The 22,030-nt window shown below is 37.8% G+C and overlaps 1 protein-coding gene and 1 long non-coding RNA gene across 3 annotated transcripts in view; both read left to right on the forward strand.

The window, feature by feature from the left end:
- LOC128995726 (uncharacterized) overlaps positions 1–16,396 on the forward strand; it is a 35,195-nt gene extending 18,799 nt beyond the window's left edge. Inside the window, exons 21-36 of the mRNA XM_054420745.1 lie at positions 1,298–1,394; positions 2,070–2,258; positions 2,808–2,962; positions 3,606–3,664; positions 4,155–4,312; positions 4,437–4,541; positions 6,067–6,202; positions 6,550–6,656; positions 7,669–7,860; positions 12,092–12,205; positions 13,134–13,877; positions 14,281–14,387; positions 14,824–14,936; positions 15,817–15,933; positions 16,004–16,120; positions 16,191–16,396. Coding sequence (XP_054276720.1) covers positions 1,298–1,394; positions 2,070–2,258; positions 2,808–2,962; positions 3,606–3,664; positions 4,155–4,312; positions 4,437–4,541; positions 6,067–6,202; positions 6,550–6,656; positions 7,669–7,860; positions 12,092–12,205; positions 13,134–13,877; positions 14,281–14,387; positions 14,824–14,936; positions 15,817–15,933; positions 16,004–16,120; positions 16,191–16,396 — 2,716 coding nt within the window. The remainder of the gene's footprint in view (positions 1–1,297; positions 1,395–2,069; positions 2,259–2,807; positions 2,963–3,605; positions 3,665–4,154; positions 4,313–4,436; positions 4,542–6,066; positions 6,203–6,549; positions 6,657–7,668; positions 7,861–12,091; positions 12,206–13,133; positions 13,878–14,280; positions 14,388–14,823; positions 14,937–15,816; positions 15,934–16,003; positions 16,121–16,190) is intronic.
- Positions 16,397–17,427: 1,031 nt separating this feature from the next.
- LOC128995912 (uncharacterized) lies at positions 17,428–20,366 on the forward strand. 2 transcript variants are annotated; one of them, XR_008490992.1, is made up of 3 exons: positions 17,428–17,466; positions 18,665–18,751; positions 18,923–20,366. It is a non-coding gene; the product is annotated as an uncharacterized LOC128995912 (long non-coding RNA). The 2 variants fall into 2 exon arrangements; XR_008490993.1 differs by lacking the exon at positions 17,428–17,466 and adding an exon at positions 17,557–17,653.
- Positions 20,367–22,030: the final 1,664 nt, after the last annotated feature.

The raw sequence follows: 22,030 nt of genomic DNA on the forward strand, positions 1-22,030 counted from the left end.
AAGTAAGGCAAACAGAAGCTGGAATTACAATAGGGACCAAAATAAACGTCCTTGCATTTGCAGATGATGTTGCAATTATAGCGGAGAGTAAAGAAGAGTTGAAAATGCTGGTCACAAAACTCCTAAACCATACAAAGAAAGTTGGTTTAAGAATAAATGAAGGGAAAACAAAAATAATGGAGTGTGGGAGAGCAACCCAAATAAACAATGACAACAATTATATAGAAATAGAAGGGTACAACTTTAAAAAAGTTAACAACTTCACTTATTTGGGAGTAATGCTGACGAATAATAATGAAGAAGATATGGAAATACAACAAAGAATAAATGCAGCACACAGAAGTTTATCAGCATCCCACAAACTATTAAGCTCTCGAATACTATCACACAAAACAAAACTCCGTATATATAAAACCATTATAAGACCAGTTCTGTTATACGGCTCAGAAAATTGGGTGTTAAGTAAAAAAACAGAAAAACGTTTGATAGTATTTGAGAACAAAATATTGAGAAATATTGAGAAAAATATATGGTCCAACCTTTGAAGATGGAGAGTGGAGGATAAAACACAATGCAGAGTTGAGGCAATTATATATGGACCCAGACATAGTGGCCGAGGTGAGAGGTAGGAGAATGAGATGGGCTGGCCATCTACTAAGGAAAGAGGACGACTCCTTAGTCAAGAACGTCCTTTTGAACAATCCGGAGGGCAGAAGACCACCAGGAAGGCCCAAGTTGAGATGGCGAGACCAGGTTAGAAAAGACCTAGAAGACTGGGAAGAAGGGAAGATGAGGCAATGGATAGAAAAATCTGGAGGCAGTGTGTTGGCGAGGCAAAGTACCACCTTGGGTACCAAGAGCCACGGCAGTAAAGTAAAGTAAAGTAAAGAGAAGTAAAGTACAGAGAAAACATGCTTTTAGGTTGACGGTATGCTTTCAGCTCTAGTATGTTGTGCTGGTAATATACTTGTGGTGAGCAAGGAAGAGTCCAAGAGGCGAGTACTGTGCGGAAATTCTTATTGCACAGGGCACAGGGTCTTCCTCCACCATGAGTGCATGATAGTACATGAGGGCGGGGTTGGTGTTGGTCTATGCTAGACACCACTTTGTGTACCATTGAGTGTATCCTCGGTACCTTCCCTCACTGTGTTTAAACTAACTGTTATCCCTCCTATTCTAAACTTGAGGAAGGGGGGGATCTTGGATGTTACTAAACAGTATTTGGTAATTAGCAATATAAGAGCGGTATAAACCATCCCTGCTGGAACAGCTTCATACTAACATTTGTATGTTGCAGAGTGTACAGCTGGGGCTGGGGTGTACATGGACAGCTGGGCCACGGCAATGTTGAAGACTGCTGTTACCCTGCGCTCATAGAAGCACTGTCCTCTGAGGTAATAACCTACCACTTGTTGGTTCTACTTACTACCCCCATTCAACAGTTAAACACACATTAGGCCAATAGCCTATTTCATGCTGAAGTAAACCATTGCTTGGTATGTTGCAAATACAAGTATTTATCTCATTGTACAACAACTGTTTTGATGTGTCTTTCTTGTCCCAGTCACTTCTGAGCGAGCTGATGTAATCTTCTGTCATGTGTACTCTTGTACTTTAGAGAACATTTTACTATGTTTGCTTTGTAATACCAACAAAGTAGTTACTATGTTATATCGTACTCTACTCAAAGGGAATAAGATTTTATCAGTAAAACCTTGACTTGGGACCTCTTTACTTTATTGTCTTAATGGCCCTAGAGGGGTTTAATTTAATATCCATCAAACAATGTTGCTAACAACATATTTTGTGAAATTGAGTTGAAAAAACTACGATGCAAATGATATTCTAGACTGTGGGATATTTTGTTTTAAAAATACATAGGTTGGCAGAACTTAGAATCCACTTTATTTATTACACTTACAAAGGATGTCTACTGATGTTATAGCATTGACTATATTTTCAAGGTTTGATATTCGGGATCTGTTCTGAGATATCAAAATTTATCTGCACAAATTGAAATCTCAGGATATAAGTACTGTCCCGTTATTAAAACCCCCTATTTGTGACAGGTGATAGTATCATGCAGTGGAGGTCACGCACACACACTCATGCTCAGCAGCTCTGGGCGTGTGTGGGCGTGCGGGTCCAGTGTGTTTGGCCAACTAGGCACCGGCTCCAACCTCAAATCCAGCCGTCCTGTACAAGTGTTTGGGCTGCCGGAGAAGATAATATCAATCTCCACGAGCTATTTCCACAATGTGAGTACACCTTAAGTGTTATATTTGATTGGAAAGGTCGTATTACCTGAGAATTAAGGAGACAAATTACAGGATAAGAAGGCTTACCTTAAAACTTGTAGTCATCCTACTTCACAAAAACAAAACAAAAGAAAAACTGAATATATTGAGGCACTGCTCCTTTTTCAACATTGAGAGTCACTTGGTTCCCCGTAAGTCTTCCAAGGACTTCCAATGTTTTTTTTTTCTTTTTTTAAGAGGTTGGCGACCTCTTTTAACCTTGCATTTGCCCGTCCACATAGACTACAGATCTGTGCGTGGAATGTATCCAGCAAAGCAAGGGGTGAGCCGGTACAGTACGAACGTGATCTGTACTGATAAATTTTTGTCGCAGTGACCAGTATCCGAACCCACGTCATCGCTGCCTTGGGCCCGAAGTCCGTGACGCTCCCAACTGAGCCACCGACTCACCCGTAATGTGCATTATGCCTAGTGTTCATTTCGTTTAGTGGTTTGTGCATGCTAAACAGTGTTCTTGTCTGATGCTCCCCTGTGTTACTCTCCTCACAGCTAGCCCTGGCCGTGTCTAACCGCCTGTACTCGTGGGGCTCCAGTCCGCAGGTGTTGAGGCTACAGGCGCAGGCGCAGAAGAAGGCGAGGTTCCAACTACAGCAGCAACAGCATCAGCAAGCCGCTTCTGCATCAGTGATTACTAAGGACATCAGGTACAACACATGTTTTTAAATTTTTATTAACATCAGTGAAATTCTTACTTTTTTTTAGGGAACGGTCAAAACCCTAGTCTTGTTACTATCCACTGTTAAGATACTATTAAGTGGTAGCCCAATGGCAAATGGAGCGTGGGTCCAGTGAAGAACTTGCTTTGAAATCGGAAAAAATTTCATTTTTGTAGCAAGCACTACAACTACTCGCTAGCCAGACAATTCAAGATTTCAAATTAATCAAAACCAAAATTGCGGTTTCCACTTCTCACCAGATTTAAAAGCCATAAAAGTTTCTAAAAATGCCATTAAGGTCGAATTTTGTTTCTAAAAGCGTTGGCAAATGTGTAGCTACAGAAGTAAAGATCAAAATGTTTCTATTTCGTTTCCAATTCCCATTGCAAAGCACGGATACAACAGGTAGTTTATAAATATTTTTCTTTCTCTAAATATTAAGTTTTGGTAATCTTGTAGATTTTCATCAATGAATGCTTAACTTTCTATTAATGCAACAATTTAAACAATTATTAATTTTACTTCCAATAAAAAGACCAAAATTTTGTTGGAAATTCTTTTTCTTACTTCACTTCAATTAAAAAGCCAATACTACTAATAAATATTGAAAATTGTATTTTTATGATTTCAGAGGAGTAACAGACGACCAAGTACCTGAACCAGACTTGGACACGTCTGATGTATCTGAAGGTAAATGAAAGATTTAGTATAAAATGAGTTGTGTGTTAAGTACAAGAATATGTGTGTGTGTGTGTGTGTGTGTGTATACAAGCCCATGTACTCAAATTTTCTCAGGTAAGATCCCTTAAATACCCCCTTAATCGGCCTCATGGCTTTTACGTAAAATATAGGCTAATCATTGACTGTGTCAAAGAAAACTGCTTGTTTATGAGGCAAACTATTTTAAACATCTTCCACATAATCAATATAATCAAATTTGAGTATAAATCAGTTCTGTTTTACCCTTACTTATGACATTCAGAAGAAAACAGATGTCAAGGAAACATACAGAATGAGACCATTGCAAAAATTGTGGAACAAGAGAAGGCGGCTTTAACGAGAATCGGAGCATCTGAAGATCTAAGGGAAGATTAAGATGGAAGAACTTTTTTGGTGAAGCCAAATATCTACGTATACCCGTTGTGAGAGTATGATATTATATGATGTTTTCCATTCCCAGGTGATGCGGACGGTGGAAAGTCCAAGTTGCATTTCAAGCTCGCCCCAACATCTCGTTTTGTCACTCTCAACTCGGAAATGGTCGTAAGTCCGAGCACAGAGTTCAAGGGACTTCCGACTGGACGAGCCACCTCTGAACCGACTACAAACGTCAACAATGTAAGTTACAACTGTTACCTTGAATTTTATAATTGAAGAAAATTGTTGAGATAGACTAGAGCATTATTTGTTGACAATTTATCATATATCCATTATTTAACTTGTTGATTGACCATTGTTCCAGAGCACCCCCGCTCCCCCTGGAGTGTTGGTGGGGGTAGACGATGGTCTGGCTCATCTCAGCCCCACCCTTGTGGACACTTCACATGTAGAGGGTAAAATCACTAAGGTAAGTACAACTTTGAAGTAGAGCCCATGATAATGTGTTGAATTGTCTTCACCATGACTGACTTTTTTGTGGTTGATATGCTCAGTTTGGAATATCTTTGTAATGCCAGCTGTGATCCCAAGGTCACACTCAGTCAAATAAAATAAAATAATTTATCGAGCCATTTAACACATCAGGTAATAGATCTAGTCAAAGAAAAGTAGTACAAGTTAATGGATAACAAGACTCTCATGGGGATTGTAAAATAAGACTTGTTATCAAGGTTGACTTCTTATCGAGGTTTGTAATAACATGTGATTTGGGATAAAATAATTTTAAGGGGATTTGAAAATGACACTTGTTATCAAGGGCGACTTGTTATCGAGGGTCTTCTTATCAAGGTTCCACTGTAGAACTTTATTCGCTGAGTGTCCATCCAACAAAGAAGTTTAAATTTTATGGTATTATGGGTTGTTGGCAGGTCAAAAACATATTTAAAACAATTTTGAGGAAGCAGTCCTTAAAGACTTTGTTAGCATGCACCAAAGATTAAACCTATTTCTAGTGGTATACTGATTCCTAGAACCTAAAGTTTGGTGATTATATACGGGCCTACTCATCTTAATGCTGCAGATAAATTTCAAGATATATTTATTAGAAATTGGTAACTGTAAGAATCTGGAATTCCTTACACGTTGCCTAACAGCTGTCACATTCCTTTGTATGAAATGCTTCTTGAGATCTGGTAGATACAGTAGAGTCCCGCAAACTCGGCACTCGATAACCCGGCAGTCTGGATAACTTGGCCATCCCTGGCTCAGAAAATTAGTGATTATTTGAGTCCTAGTTCAACATGGACTCAAGCCAGCTCAAGTTAAATCACTCGCAACTCTTACCAAGGATTTGTTGTACTATATCTGATGACTTAACATTGACTTGTAGTATAAATATATATAAAGAAGGCAGGTAAAAGGCTTAAAAGTTGTATTGTTTTTATTTTGAACCCTAGTTCCCGATAACCCGGCATTTCACAAACTCGGCACCCTTCCAGTCCACATTACGACGAGTTTGCGGGACTTTACTGTAATGTGTAAAAATGACTCACAATGCTACAGAGGTCCTGCACCAGCTGGTATCCTGAGAGATTTTTCTCGTAGGGTTAGGACTCTTCTACCAGAAGCTAAATGACCCCACAAATTGATCCCATAAGCAATATTGATATTGGAAAAGGCAAAATATGTGACAATCAGAAGATACACAAAATATGCCACAATTATACCAACAGAGGATACATTTAGTTTTAATTTTCTAAATAGGCACAGGTACAATGTTCTGACTACACTCAACTCCTGATTAACTGGGATAAAGTAGGGATGAGGCTTCCCGGATACGTAAAGTTGTGGTTAATCCACAACATAAGTAATTATGGGTATATTTAAATTCAGTGATAACCTATTTGCCCAAAATCACTTTGCCTCCTCATCAAAATCACAACTCTAGCAGTGAATAGTCAACCCCTATGGCACAGTTATCATTCACATTACAGATAAGCTGTGGATGCCACCACTCCACCCTGCTGACAGACACAGGGCAGATCTACACCTGGGGTCGTAATCTTGACGCTCAACTCGGCAACGGAGCTCGCACCAAAGAGGCTGTCCACCCTACCCACATTGCCGTCGGTGCGTGTCTTTATGCTCTAAACTTTCAAAATCTTGCTTCGTTTTTTTATAAAACACTGGAAAACTTTTTAAACAGTTTTTGTAAGGGAATGGTCCACTGGTTACTTTCTAATGTCAAAATTTTATTAGTTGACCTTCAGAATAATTACTTAGCTACTCGAACAATGAAAATTAGTGTTTTGGAAAATATAAGGAAGTTGCTAAAATTGATCATAATACATTTGCCTAGTGGTATATGATTACATTTAATTGTTGAGTTAAAGATAATTGACATTTCCCACTGATAATGAACTACAAATATATGTTTTTTGTCTTGAAGATTTCTTGTTAATGTTTGTGGTTGACAGGTAACGGAACATCAGAGATTGTCACGGTGGAGTGCGGAGGGGATTTCACTCTAGCAATCGAGGCTTCTGGCAAAGTATGGGGTTGGGGCAGCAACCAAGTTGGACAGGTAACATTATACCAGATTTTACCTGAAAGTACAAAAAATACGTCAAACAACACACTTGTAAAAATATATTTACACTTATACTGTTAACTCACAAGACGGACGGGTTGTCTGTTTACTTACAAGTATTATTTGACGTATTTTTTGTACTTCCAGGTAATTTAATAACTCGTAGGATGCTTATCAAGAAGTTATCCATCAGGTTTTATAACATTAATGTTTCATTAACTTAATACGGTTTGGAGAGAAAGGGCTAATTGCCTGAGAATAGGTGTGAGAAAGGATAGGATAAGCAGGCTTACCTTAAAAAATGTAGGCATCCCACTTCATTCACTACAGAACACAGAAGAAAACACAAACAAAACAAAATAAACACTGGATATTTCGAGGCCACTGGCCCCTTTCTCAACATGGTCTTAAAAAGGTTCCAGTTCTATGCTAAAGCTTATTGTGTACGATTCAAATGTATATTTAAAATCTAAAATTTTTTGCCACTGGAAAATTAGTATTACCAAATTTAAAGTCTGGTACATGGAGTTTGGTGAAGTAATTGTAGTCTATGTCTACGAGTACGACCTAAAATTTCGATGTCAACCCAAGTGGTGAAGCTGATCCAGTATGTTGTTTTTGTATTTTATTCTGAACCTCAGTTATTTGGCCACCCCTAAAATCAGGATCACTTTACAGTACTCCAGGTATCTTAACATAGCTTTTTATTTTTAACTTGAAAATACTTAGACATCTTGGGTGATATTAAGAAAAAATTGTGTTTCAATAGTTTCAACCATTCTAAACAAATTTATGAGAAGTGTTATGTTGAAATTGTGTGAAATTTTATGTTCACACATTTTAAGCACTAATTTTCAGCCTCTCTGTCTTTGTTGGTAATTCAAAAACATGAGATTAGCGGAAATGTCAATTAGATAAAGATTAATCTAGAATCATGAAGAGAAAAGGCTTAAAAATAAAATTAAGTACTGTAATTGATTGATGTGTTACATATATTTCTCAACAGCTTGGCAGAGAGCCGATAGAAGACGCCACCAAGGCCGGGCTGGAAGGCCGGCTACTGATGCTGAAGACGTCCAAACGAGTCATTAAACTGCCACATGGTGCTTTGAACACGGTGGAGACTCCCAAGGAAATACCATCCTTACCTTCTCTACAAATAGCCTTCCAGTCTCACCCGACAGAATCCGACTCTTTGGTGAGCTCTCGGGTGATGCATCTTGTAGAATAATTACAAAAGGGGTGATGTTGGGTATGAATCATTTAGGGTGAAAGTGGGATGTGCATGTGCCTTAGAACCTTTCCCAATCACTATCGCTTTTAGTTATGTACTTATGTTGTACCTTCGTCTCAAATTGTTTGATCTAATTAATATATCAGGGTTGCCACCAGCCATAAAAACCTTGAAAAGCGTGAATTATGCGTGAATTTAGGTGACCATGAAAAAGTGCGTGAATTATGCGTGAATTTCGTCATTGGACCATGAATTCTCAAAATCATTATTAAAAATTCAGCCAAAACCCCTAAATGTGCTGAATCAAATACTCCGTATTAAAACCATTCTCGAAATGAACACCGAGATAAAACGTCAAAGTGGGAGTGTCGAGATAAAAAGTTTTGTTGCCATGGCACGAACAGAAACGATTGCGTAGTTTATTCAAGGTCAAATCCGATCGCAACCGACGTCAGCCGAGTAGTCTAGAGATGGGAATTATCGTTGTTTTCCGGCAACGGTTATAACGATAACGCAGCTGCCCAATAACGTATTGCGGCAACCTGTTATTTCAATAACGATTGCCAACTCGTTGCCGCTATAAACCGTTGTCCGCCGGTCGGTGTTGCTGTTGCGGCGTTCAGTTATCATTGTCGGTTGATCAGTTCAGTTTTCAGTTGTAGTCGGGAGTCGGGCGTTGCCGCGTTGTCCAGACAGGATGCGTTATTCTAGTTCGTTTCAGAAGTTATCGTTGCTCTGGTAGCGTTGCGGCAACGGCACTAATGGCAATGCATGTTTTCGTTTTCGTTGTCGCGCGGCTTTCCTGCAACATTGTGTAGATAGATACGTTATTATAATAACAGGGAGTTCTCTGCAACGTGTTGCCGCGATAACGTTGCCGTGGCCGCAACACTGTTATTCATCCTGTTATTCCTGTTATGTTATAACGCCCATCTCTACCACCGAGTTATTGTCTGTGCGAGTACCGATCTACCGATAAAATCGATGCTTTCGGAGCTAAAACATCGATCACATCGATGTTTGTTCCGAGTTTCTCGTCTGTTGTCTGTTCTCTGCACTGTAACAGCCAATTAACCTAAAACCTATACAATTCAGTTACGGAAAACATCAATATTTCATATTTCATTACTTTTGTTGGCCTAAAAGACCGATGTAACAAACCAAATCATCGGTTCGGTAATCTACCATCGATGTAAACAAATAACTTCGAACATCGATAGAAAAGACATCGATGTTTCGAAAACATCGACAATTGGAATTGATGCTCGCTCTCATTCTCTACTCTCTACTCTACTCTAGTGTTCCTTCCACTGTTCGTGTGGAAGGAAATACAGAGTAATCATAACCTAAAAGTTTTAAACTGATCTGAAACTTAGAAACGAGTCAAACGTTTGAAGTTTGAAGTAGTGGTGTGGTGGACACTGGACAGTAAGATCACTTGTTGCACTCGTGATTCAGTTTTGTGCTTCTTATAATTGATACCCAACACGCTCAGTGGAACAAGTGTTCAGATTAAATATTTTTTATTACTGATATATTATACTTCCGATACTTTAACAACGTTAAAATAAGAAGTACCTTGCCTTGCCATAAAGGTCAAAATGGCTTGCGCCGGCTGGAACTTAATCGTCTTCTGTGTTTGTTTTGGTCAAATATGTCGTCATTTCAAACTACTGTCAGTGTTGAGTAAATGTGTTACAACGTGAGATTAAGTTTATTTATTTAGGCCTAAGTTGCAAGAAGTCAATGTTGTGCTGAAAAATGGTGATTTCGTTCTGAGGAAGGTAAATGTAAATGTTTTGTTGAAGCATTTTATAACTAGGTGTTTTCAGTCAATACGAATCTAACTAAGTTTTTAATGAGATGTAAATTTAATTAAATAATTGTTTTAACTGTGATTTAAGCCTGTGTAGGCAAATAATAATATATAAACTGATCCAATCTGAAGAAACATCCTCCTAACTAGGCCTAAGTTTATTTTAACCTTTTCTGTAATGTAATTAATTATTTTTTTTATTACTTAATGTAAGTTAGCCTATGTCTAAACTTACATACATTCCATTACTTTTGTTTCGTTCTTAGCTTTAACTAAATATTTATTTACATAATCTTACCTTTTTAGAGTGTTTTTATCAGTCAGTCGGTAACCTTTAATCTTCTCAATAAATAAAAGTTGGTTCAGGCCTAACTTAGCCAAGATTCAGTTTTGGATTACAATGTAGGCTAGCCTACTGTGTTACAGTATAAAGTAATAAATTGCATGTGCGTTTTAGTAGGCCTAGATATGGCCCATTCATTACCAAGTTAACCGTTTCTTGATCATGTTCTTAACATTTGTTTTTATAGTAGCCTATTATCTTAATTTGATGTTTAGACAGTAAAGTTCTAGGCCATTGCTGGATTAACTAAGTTAAACCTTTTATGTTGGGATGCAATGTTTTTTAGGTTAGGCCTAGACCTAACTACCAATCCGACTTATTTTTTTTATTTATTATTTCTTCTAACGTTTGAATTTATCATTAGGCCTATGATGTTGTTAAATCAGATGTTTCAATTTTTTTTAATAATTACATCTTATTATCACACACAAGATTTTTATTAATCCTTTTTCATCTGTGATTTTACTTTTTTAGACTGGATAAATTATATTAAATTCTTATTTTTAACTCTAAAATAAACACATGAAATGTGTTTTATTTGATAGTAGCACACAAAACTATATATTGTCGATAAATTAATGTACAATTCTGAACTAGGCAACACTCTTTTATGGTGAAATTGTGCGAGCATATACCCCATGAATTTTTCAAAACTACCAATGAAAACCTTGAATTATGCATGAATTTTTTTATCTCACTTTGGTGGCAACCCTGTATATGTGCTCAGTGAAGAAGTTTTCTGTCTTACTAACCTAAACATAACTAATCCTAATTACTATTCCTAATTGACACGATCTTTTCAGTAGGATCTTTGTGGTGGCCTGCTTGGGAAACAGAACTAAATTTAAAATTCACTAAGCTCAGTATGGCCTTAAAGAGATTGCACTGACAAAAACGTTGTTTAAAGTTGGTTCTAGCTTTATAAAATAAAAAAAATTATGTTTTTAAGTGTTTTAAACTAAAATTATTCGTGTGGAAGAGTTATTTTCTCCGACACCTAGATTCCATTTTGTGCCTTTGAAAAAAGATTCCTGTAGGTGCTTATAAATACTGTGTAGAAAAACTAGAATAAAACTTACAACCATATATCCTTTGACCTCTGTACTGTGGGAGTGAGCTGGTCTAGTGGTAGAGCTTGGGGCTTCATAGCCCGAGGTCCTGGGTTCAAATCCTGCCTATTACCAATGGATTTTATCCATGTGATAATGCCGCGACCTTCTTGGACTAGCCTGAATTAATGTGTAAAACAGTTCCAGGCTAGAACCTAGCGTCCTACGATGCGACTGTCATGTGTGTATATTATTGTATTAACTAATTGTGAAAAGTACTGTGGAACTTTGGAAAATTGTATTAAATGTTCCTGGTTAGGTTTCTGTCTTTTATCAGATTTCAAAATCCATTAGGACTTTGCACTCTGAATTTTCAAAGTTCTTACCAGGTTGTTTTCACTAGAGTATTATAAGAATACTAGTGCACCTGTTGCTCGAATTCGAACAATTGCAAAATGTTGCAGGCGTTATTTCAAAACGAATAACTGCCCTAATTTTCGATGACTTAAAAGAGTCAACTGAAAGATTAATAATCTGTTACTCCACACCAGTTCTCGAAACTATAAACGAACTGAACTCATTCTGAAAACGAAAGCTCACTCCACTCCAGTTATCAAAACTGAAAACGAAAGCTCTTTTTTGTATCATTTATTTACTACGGACAGCTGTAATTATTACAAATTATCCGTCTGTTTAGGTAAACATAATCTTTTCATCATAAGAAATACATTGAGATTTTGATGGCCTGTGGGGCAAAGCCCGAGGAATTTTATTGCAGAAATTGGTGAAAAGGGGCGTCTACACACAAAATACTTAGCCTAATTTTGACACATCGTTTGTAAAAATCTGTCCATTATTAAAGGAGGAGTAGTGTTTCGTAGAAATCGCCTTCATGTATTATATATAAGGATGCTTTGTAAATCATGTTGTTCAACAAGTCCACTTCACATTTTAAAACATTTATTTTAAAATCAACGTTTGTTACAGAAACTGCTGGCTCGTCTTTCAACTTTTGACAACCCACCGCACAGTGCCAAGACCTTGCATTATGCCTTGTCATACTTCCACGGGCACTACGACACTGCAAAGTTCAGAGAAAAGGTAAATAGATGTTGTAAGGGATACACAATCAGGTTTGAAAGTGAGGATCCCTTTAAAAAATATAACCAATCTTGTGTGTATAGTTTACGGTAGGCCTACTTGAAATAAAAAATATTATGGATTAATATTAGATGAAATATATTAGCTCAGAAATCATTACGACTTGGAAGCATGAACACTAAGAAGGATGGTAAAGAATAAGGTTGTATTTTAATAGTCCCTTGCGCGAGATATTTTGGGCTACGTCTACTTAAGATTGTTGAGTTTTTGAAGCTCTACTACTTCAAACCCTATTATTTTAGGGATTAATATATTCAATTAAAATTTGATTGGCAAACATTAGTTATGTGTAAGAACAAATCTGGGTGTTATTTAAAAATGTACTAGTGGTCGCCTTGTGGTCAAAAACTTAACCAAAAATATTTACTGTGCAAACTTCTTCATTTTCACCCCACGCTGTAAATAAAACATGTGATTGGAATTTCTTCTATTTGTTTTGATTTTTTGTTTAAATTTTGTTGTTATTTTGTCACCTGCACATCTATAGGCAAATATATTTCTAACAGTATTCGTAGATTTTCCCTGCGATGCACACGAGCTGAGAAAAAAGGTTTTAAAGAAGCATGCTCGCCTATTAATATATTGATACCTTTTTTCAAAGTGTTAATATATGGAGAAAAAAAATAAAAAAGCTTTTAAGTCTAAACGAAGGTTTGCTGATTATATCATTGCCCACTTTTGATCTAACTAAATTTAATACTTATGATCAGATTACTTTAATTGACATGCTTTAACATTAAGGTTAAAGGTAGACTAATCCAACTAAATAATCCTATAAGAAAATGTCCACATTACAACTATTATTCGTGGTACATTTATTCACAGATTACAACATTATTTTAATTAACTCACAAATGTCTTGCCCTAGTGCATCGAGCTTGGTGATTACCAAACAGCCTCAAAGTTGGCAATGCTGGATAAGCAGTTCGACATGGCAATGAGCTACCAACTGCAAGCTGCTATGGCGAGCAGCGAGACAAACCATAAACCTCCGTCAAGCGTTACATCGAGTCAACCTTCAGTGTTAGAGCGAGCCAGCAAATCTGTAGTGAGCACAGAGGTGATAGTACCTACCTTGGAAACCAGCCTAACCATCAACACGTCGTCCGCAAAGAAGATAGGGATCAGTCGAACAAGGTCTAACACGCAATCAACAGAGGATGCAGAAAACATTGCAGAACCGACAAAACCGGAGAAACCCGAAGAAGTGGAAGAAAAAAGCACCTCGGAAATTCACATGTTCACTTTCCAAGGGGGAGCGGAAGAAATGTCCGTTAGATCTCAAGACACGCTCTGTTCCAAATCGGACTTGTTGGAGTCGAGATGTGACACACCCGATACGTTGGCGAGTTGTGACGAGTTTGCCACCAAGAGTGCGGAAGTGTTTGACAGTCCGGTGAAACAGTGTGCAAAACGTAAGTCGGACAGCGAGAGTTTGACTTACGAAACGATTGTGAATAATCACATTAAGGAGTTGGAACTGCAGACCGCCAATGGGGAGGATGTTAGTCATAATAGTGCGCTTATTGAAGATCTAGTGAACATCGTGGAGTTTTATATAGACTTGTGTGAGCAGGGACCGCAGACTTCATTGAAAGCGTTGTTGAAACAGGTGAGCAAACAGGATTGTTGTTAATTTTACCATACAACAATCAAAGTATAACAATATTATAGCTACTATTTGAAGGATATAAAATAATACTGTTTGTCCGTCAAACTCATGACCTACCCTTATGTGAAATTCAGTAAAGTTTTAAAATGTTTATATTACCTGGAACAAATTGGTTTACAGATATATTAACTGAAACCACCTCTATTGTTTTATGTCTTACAAAAAACAAATCAAGAAAAACTTATGATTAAAAGAACAAACCCCCTTTAAATAATAACAGCTAATATCCATGTAGAACTTTAAGTAGATGTTACTTAGGTAGAACCCCAATACAATGCCTGTTTTATTTTGACATAAACCAAGATTTAATCCAGTATTTGTTATTAAATTTGTTTTTCCGCAGGGGTTGGAGTTTTGGACGGACCACAAGCTGCCCGTGTGTAGGCTGGAAGCTTTGCTGCTTTCTCATTGGTCCTTAGTGTCTTACCCTCTGGGTCTACTTCTGTTGGGGTAAGTTGTAAATTATAGAATCATCCCTTTTGAGTTCTGACACTAATGCATAAATTTTGCTTTTTAATAGGATTTAAGTTGGTTTCCAAAGATAAATTAATAATGCAATAACTTTTTACCTTTCAAAGATTATGTCCCAAAATTCTCACAGTTCATATTCTCAGGTCTTCTCTGTCTTCTTTGTGGTCATCCTATTTTCTTTACTTCATAAATTGGCTATTTATGAAGTAACAATCTTCTGGTGTCAACATTGGTACGTTTTATTCACATGCCCGAACCATCTAAGTCTTGCAGTTCTCGCAAAACTTATGATGTCCTCTCTTCCTAACATGATTAGATGTATAAAAACCATCCCTTCCTGCCTTCCTACCTTCCTTTCATTTATGTTAAGTGATATGGTAAAGTTCAAAGCTGTAATTATATGTTATGTTTACAGAAATGACTCAGAAGTGAGTGTGGACGCCCAACAGATGCTTAGCAATTTATCTACCGACTTCAGCTTACAGCTCTGCTCGGCCATGGTGAACCACGTCTCTGTCTCAGACAAAGGTAAATATAGCCTAACCTTTTTATGGTTAAAACCTCAAATATTATCATCTCACAGTTCAGTTATCAGCAGCAAGCCCAGCCCTACATAGACATTGACTTTACTGTTAGTGACATTATGTAATCTGTCCACTGACAACAATGTGCCAGAAGTGATGGAGCTACTGTCAGGTCTCAGCTGGTCAGAGCAGACCTCAGCTAGTCTGGCCTCAGAACCTCTCAGTTTGGACCAGATCATCTCACAGATCAGTTGTCAGCAGCCAGCCCAGCCCTACATAGACATTGACTTTACAGTGAGTGACATTAAGTGATCTGTCTACAGACAACAGTGTGCCAGAAGTGATGGAGCTACTGTCAGGTCTCAGCTGGTCAGAGCAGACCTCAGCTAGTCTGGCCTCAGAACCTCTCAGTTTGGACCAGATCATCTCACAGATCAGTTGTCAGCAGCCAGCCCAGCCCTACATAGACATTGACTTTACAGTGAGTGACATTAAGTGATCTGTCTACAGACAACAGTGTGCCAGAAGTGATGGAGCTACTGTCAGGTCTCAGCTGGTCAGAGCAGGCCTCAGCCAGTCTGGCCTCAGAACCTCTCAGTTTGGACCAGATCATCTCACAGATCAGTTGTCAGCAGCCAGCCCAGCCCTACATAGACATTGACTTTACTGTGAGTGACATTGTGTAATCTATCCACAGACAACAGTGTGCCAGAAGTGATGGAGCTACTGTCAGGTCTCAGCTGGTCAGAGCAGACCTCAGCCAGTCTGGCCTCAGAACCTCTCAGTTTGGACCAGATCATCTCACAGATCAGTTGTCAGCAGCCAGCCCAGCCCTACATAGACATTGACTTTACAGTGAGTGACATTAAGTGATCTGTCTACAGACAACAGCGTGCCAGAAGTGATGGAGCTACTGTCAGGTCTCAGCTGGTCAGAGCAGACCTCAGCCAGTCTGGCCTCAGAACCTCTCAGTTTGGACCAGATCATCTCACAGATCAGTTGTCAGCAGCCAGCCCAGCCCTACATAGACATTGACTTTACAGTGAGTGACATTAAGTGATCTGTCTACAGACAACAGCGTGCCAGAAGTGATGGAGCTACTGTCAGGTCTCAGCTGGTCAGAGCAGACCTCAGCCAGTCTAGCCTCAGAACCTCTCAGTTTGGACCAGATCATCTCACAGATCAGTTGTCAGCAGCCAGCCCAGCCCTACATAGACATTGACTTTACAGTGAGTGACATTATGTAATCTGTCCACAGACAACAGTGTGCCAGAAGTGATGGAGCTACTGTCAGGTCTCAGCTGGTCAGAGCAGACCTCAGCTAGTCTGGCCTCAGAACCTCTCAGTTTGGACCAGATCATCTCACAGATCAGTTATCAGCAGCCAGCCCAGTCCTACATAGACATTGACTTTACTGTGAGTGACATTGTAATCTGTCCACAGACAACAGTGTGCCAGAAGTGATGGAGCTACTGTCAGGTCTCAGCTGGTCAGAGCAGACCTCAGCTAGTCTGGCCTCAGAACCTCTCAGTTTGGACCAGATCATCTCACAGATCAGTTGTCAGCAGCCAGCCCAGCCCTACATAGACATTGACTTTACTGTGAGTGACATTATGTAATCTGTCCACAGACAACAATGTGCCAGAAGTGATGGAGCTACTGTCAGGTCTCAGCTGGTCAGAGCAGACCTCAGCTAGTCTGGCCTCAGAACCTCTCAGTTTGGACCAGATCATCTCACAGATCAGTTGTCAGCAGCCAGCCCAGTCCTACATAGACATTGACTTTACTGTGAGTGACATTATGTAATCTGTCCACAGACAACAATGTGCCAGAAGTGATGGAGCTACTGTCAGGTCTCAGCTGGTCAGAGCAGACCTCAGCTAGTCTGGCCTCAGAACCTCTCAGTTTGGACCAGATCATCTCACAGATCAGTTGTCAGCAGCCAGCCCAGCCCTACATAGACATTGACTTTACTGTGAGTGACATTATGTAATCTGTCCACAGACAACAATGTGCCAGAAGTGATGGAGCTACTGTCAGGTCTCAGCTGGTCAGAGCAGACCTCAGCCAGTCTGGCCTCAGAACCTCTCAGTTTGGACCAGATCATCTCACAGATCAGTTATCAGCAGCCAGCCCAGTCCTACATAGACATTGACTTTACTGTGAGTGACATTGTAATCTGTCCACAGACAACAGTGTGCCAGAAGTGATGGAGCTACTGTCAGGTCTCAGCTGGTCAGAGCAGACCTCAGCTAGTCTGGCCTCAGAACCTCTCAGTTTGGACCAGATCATCTCACAGATCAGTTGTCAGCAGCCAGCCCAGTCCTACATAGACATTGACTTTACTGTGAGTGACATTATGTAATCTGTCCACAGACAACAGTGTGCCAGAAGTGATGGAGCTACTGTCAGGTCTCAGCTGGTCAGAGCAGACCTCAGCTAGTCTGGCCTCAGAACCTCTCAGTTTGGACCAGATCATCTCACAGATCAGTTGTCAGCAGCCAGCCCAGCCCTACATAGACATTGACTTTACTGTGAGTGACATTATGTAATCTGTCCACAGACAACAATGTGCCAGAAGTGATGGAGCTACTGTCAGGTCTCAGCTGGTCAGAGCAGACCTCAGCCAGTCTAGCCTCAGAACCTCTCAGTTTGGACCAGATTATCTCACAGATCAGTTGTCAGCAGCCAGCCCAGCCCTACATAGACATTGACTTTACCGTAAGTGACTCTAGCTATATGATTTTATAAATTAGTCTTCCAACACACCTATAAAGAATTTACTGATAAGATGGCATACCTTTTTCAATGCTATATTTTAAAATTATATAATTTCCTTAGGTTTTGAAGTTAATCAATTTAGAGATCACTGTACTAGGCCTAGTGGGTTGGTTCAAATCTCAAACCTCCAACACCTATTTTTTATGCATTTACAGTAGTACCTCTCTAATTCAAAAACGTCTATAATTAGAAATGTTTGTTTGTTCCCCTCAGAAAACCTCCAAAATTCAAAAAGTAATTTTTATGTTTAAGACAGCCTCTACAATTCAAATGTTGTTGCTGTAATTCAAACTGTTACCTCCAAAATTCAAAGTCAACCTCTACAATTTAAACTGCGTTACCGTTACTGTAAGCCTCTGTAATTCCAATTCAGGACAAAAAATACGCCTGTTGAAACATGTAATGACGCTCTTATTGATGTTCCCACGATGCGTTCATTAGTCTCCGTTCTCTCAAACTCTCTACACTTAAAACTGGGACCTCCATAATTCAAATTTTATCTATTCTGACCTCTATAAATCAAACTCTCTATATTTCAAACTTCTCACGATTCAAAATATATTGTATTTCCTCTAAATTTCAATTAGCGAGGTTCTACTGTATTTAAATTTGCTGATATATTTTTTATTTCACATTGACATTCACAGTCATATGTTTTCATTGTTTAAATTTAATTCAGTCCCGCAATACCACCACATAAAATAAAATAAATCAGTACAAAGAGGTTGGTAATAAGAGTTGGCCTAGTATCCATTATAAGAGAACTATTTGTAGAGACGTCTTCTCTTTTCCAAACCATGAAAAACAGTCCTTAATTATTTTTGTATTGAAGACTGAATTTATTTTGAAATTGTAACAAGAAATTCAATATTAATGTAAACAACAATTTTATTTACGAGCTGTATTTCTCGTGTAGATTTATTTATCAGTAGATTTGTGTAATTTTTCAAGGTTCAGAACGATGAGTTGACGTCACCCAGCGAAGTCATCAGTTTCTCTTGCGGCCACAAATATGACGGGAGTGCGGCTTTGCAAAAGGTAAGTTGAAAAAATTGAATTTAACACAAATACAAACTGGCTAGGTTTTTGTCCACCAAGCATGTTTGCTTGGGAAAAATGTTTACGATAAACATGGCTAAAGCTTTCTTGTATTTATTGGTTTCAAATAAAACCAAAAGAATATATTTAAACATGTCTATTTTTGCTTAGGCCGCAGTGGGTGCCGCTAGGCAGATAGACGACAGATCCTTGCCTTCCACAGCGCAAGCTCTGCGTAGTCTGTACCAGCGACCGCTCGTTCTGCGGCATTTTGCTTGTCCTGTCTGCGTAGTGGGCTGCGTAACACAGGAGCTGGGTTGAGTGCCTTTATATATGTGTATTGTCTGTCTGTAAGTGATCTATCAAATGTGGAAGAGCAGTGTGTTAGCTATCAGCTTTTTCTTTCACGCAGAAAATAGTTAAACATTACCGTGTAGTATGTTTTGTAAGCCAGGAATCAAACTAAAGGAGCTGCCTTATATTTTATTTTTTTTAAGCTTAGGCTTAATCTAATGTATATTTTACTGTAAAAAAAAAACTATAAAAGTTATTGTTTAGTGACAAAAAGAGAGAAGGGCCATGGGGACTTGTGCCCACACCAAATTTGTTGGTTTTTTATGTAGGCTAAATATGATCAAAACTAAAATTATTAGATAATTTGGTTTTCCTCTGCAGTTAGTAGTTCATAATAGTTAAATATTTAGATACCATAACTAGTTTGGAAATAGAAAATTTACTACCAAACTAGTTAATGCTAGTTATAAAAACCTCAAATACCTCAAATCAAATAATTATTTTTTTATAAATACTTAATGTATAAGCATACCCAATTCCAACACTTAATCTGAACCGCCATCCTTAAGCTAATAATGTGTGTAAACTAGATTTTAAGAATAATTTCATTTTTCAATTCCACCTATTCATATTTGGACAAAGTTTAAAATGTGTATAAAAAAAAGCTTGGCCAAATTGAATTCTGGCTTACAAAAAAGCTACTTGTACATTTGCAATGGGGCGTTTACATTAATGTACTAGCTTCACTTTGGATACTAAAGTAGACTTCTTACCCGTGATAGCATCACAATTGTATAACCTTTGTCATGGTTAAAAATAGTGGGTGTTGCAATAATACAATTTCAAATTACCCCTAAGATTACCAATATTCTTCCAGTAAACTCTCAAAATAATAGTGGCACAATTTTTCAAAGTTTAAAACGCACTGGAAAAAGGTAAATTTTGGTATTTCTGTAGTAGGCTACATAAGTGTAACAACAGAAAGAAAATGAATGGAGCTATTAATATTTACAAATTTATAAGTTTGTATACTGTACTCAAGCAACTATTATCTAGTCTCAAAATGAACAATCTGTGTATTTCCACTCAAATTGTAGTATTATTCTAGTTTATTGTTTTAAAAGACTTGAATGAACTTTAAATACCTAGTTAGACTCTGTAGGTTAAAAACACAAATACAGTAGTTCTTATTATTGTTCATCATTATTAGAAAATGTGAATACATAGCTTTAGAGAATCATTGGTATTAATGGTTGTACAGAGTGCTTCTTTAAAAAAAGTAATTTGAATAACAATTCTTTTGGTTGATAAACACTTTTACCATAACGTAAAGTAATGTGAAAAACAATCCTGGCCTCGTGCCTAGCGTCCTTGAACAAAAAAAAATTGTGATTGGTGGGATTTGAATCTGAGACCTCAGGGACTGAATTTCCGCACTGTACCCCTAGCTTGCCTCCACTTAGATAGTAGATTAGTAATGGTGAAAATAAAACAAATTTGTTTTTCCTAAACAACAACCACCTTTGTTTCAAAATTCGTAGCTGATCCAGCGACTAAGTAGGTATTTTAAGCCAAGTATAAATGGAGATGAGTGTAGGATGAGTGGCGCAATCAGGCCGACATATTCCTTAGACACAGCTGTTAATTAATAGCCTATAAAGCTAATGGCAACTAAGGGACCTACAGTTTATAGTCAGGATAGTACTGCAGATAGTCATGGTACTCACCCACGTGGACGTTTAACCGGACTACACTCGGCGGAAATTACATCTCATTAACCGGACAATTTTTATCAGCCCATCGGTTTAACCACACTAGATCGGCACCAAAATGGCTGTTCTCGTGGGAAAGATTTGAGACCAGTAACCACGTGTCTAAATACAATGCTCTCCTAAATTTAAGTCAAATACTGTACAGTATGCATTAAAACGGCCTGTTTTAACGAGTTTTTGGGGACGTCGGTTTACCCGGAAAAACCGTTGTCCGGACTGGCCTCGGTCCCAAGGAGTCCGGATAAGAGGGAGTCTACTGTATTATAAACTAACCTACCCTAACTCCTGCAGCTCGTAAAACGTTCTCTGTACAACCAACCAATACCGACCTGTGGCACAATGGTTGTTCATAATGGTGCTAAGAATTCTTAGCTAAGTTACGTAGCTTTATCGTCTTTATTTTCCTTCAATTTTTTGCAACAAATGCAAGATCTTGTTTTGTAAATTCCATAACTTGCAAGATAAAAAAAAAAAAAAAACTATCTTAAGTGATAAAAGCAAAGTTGGATTAAAATCTCATTACGCTATATTAAAATCGCATAACTCAGGTGTATGGTTCAAAAACTAACAAACTCAAATATTAGTTATTAAGCTAGTCCTACTTAAACACATGTGATTGTTATTATATGGCCTTTATTTTTAGAATTTGTACAGTAATAATTGCTTCAACTAAACTATGTTTTTAGAGCAATTTATGACAATGCGATAATTGATATTAGCTGCATTTATCTGTTTACTTAATAATATTGTTATCTTTTAGAGAGCGAAAACGAGAACGCTACTTTTATATTGATGTTAATAATATGTAAATTCTAATTGTGTTATATGATTTATTGTGATTTTATTAAAGTGATCTCGTTTTTATTATAAATATCAATGTGATAGTTTGTAGATTACTGTTGTATATTTTTTTAATACTGCAGAATATGATAAACCCAGAACAGAAAAATAAATTTATAAATTACTTATGTCAAATTTTGTTAAAAATTAAGACACAGTTTATTCATTAAATATCCACCTTACAAGTCCTAAAATGATTTTCTGACATATTTAATTGCCTAAGCTCAAAAGATTGTACCAAGGATTGAATAATAGATTTACAGAGAATGTATCCACAAATTTTTTAAGAATTGGAAAGAATAGATGTGTTAAAACCATAAGTTTTTAATTCAGTTCAGTGGATTGTATAAAAAAAATAAAAAGGCAGATCTAA

The sequence above is a fragment of the Macrosteles quadrilineatus genome, unplaced genomic scaffold (genome assembly GCF_028750875.1).
Source record: "Macrosteles quadrilineatus isolate MER2022 unplaced genomic scaffold, UCM_ALF_1.0 Scaffold_5__1_contigs__length_97177068, whole genome shotgun sequence".
NCBI classification, from domain to species: domain Eukaryota; kingdom Metazoa; phylum Arthropoda; class Insecta; order Hemiptera; family Cicadellidae; genus Macrosteles; species Macrosteles quadrilineatus.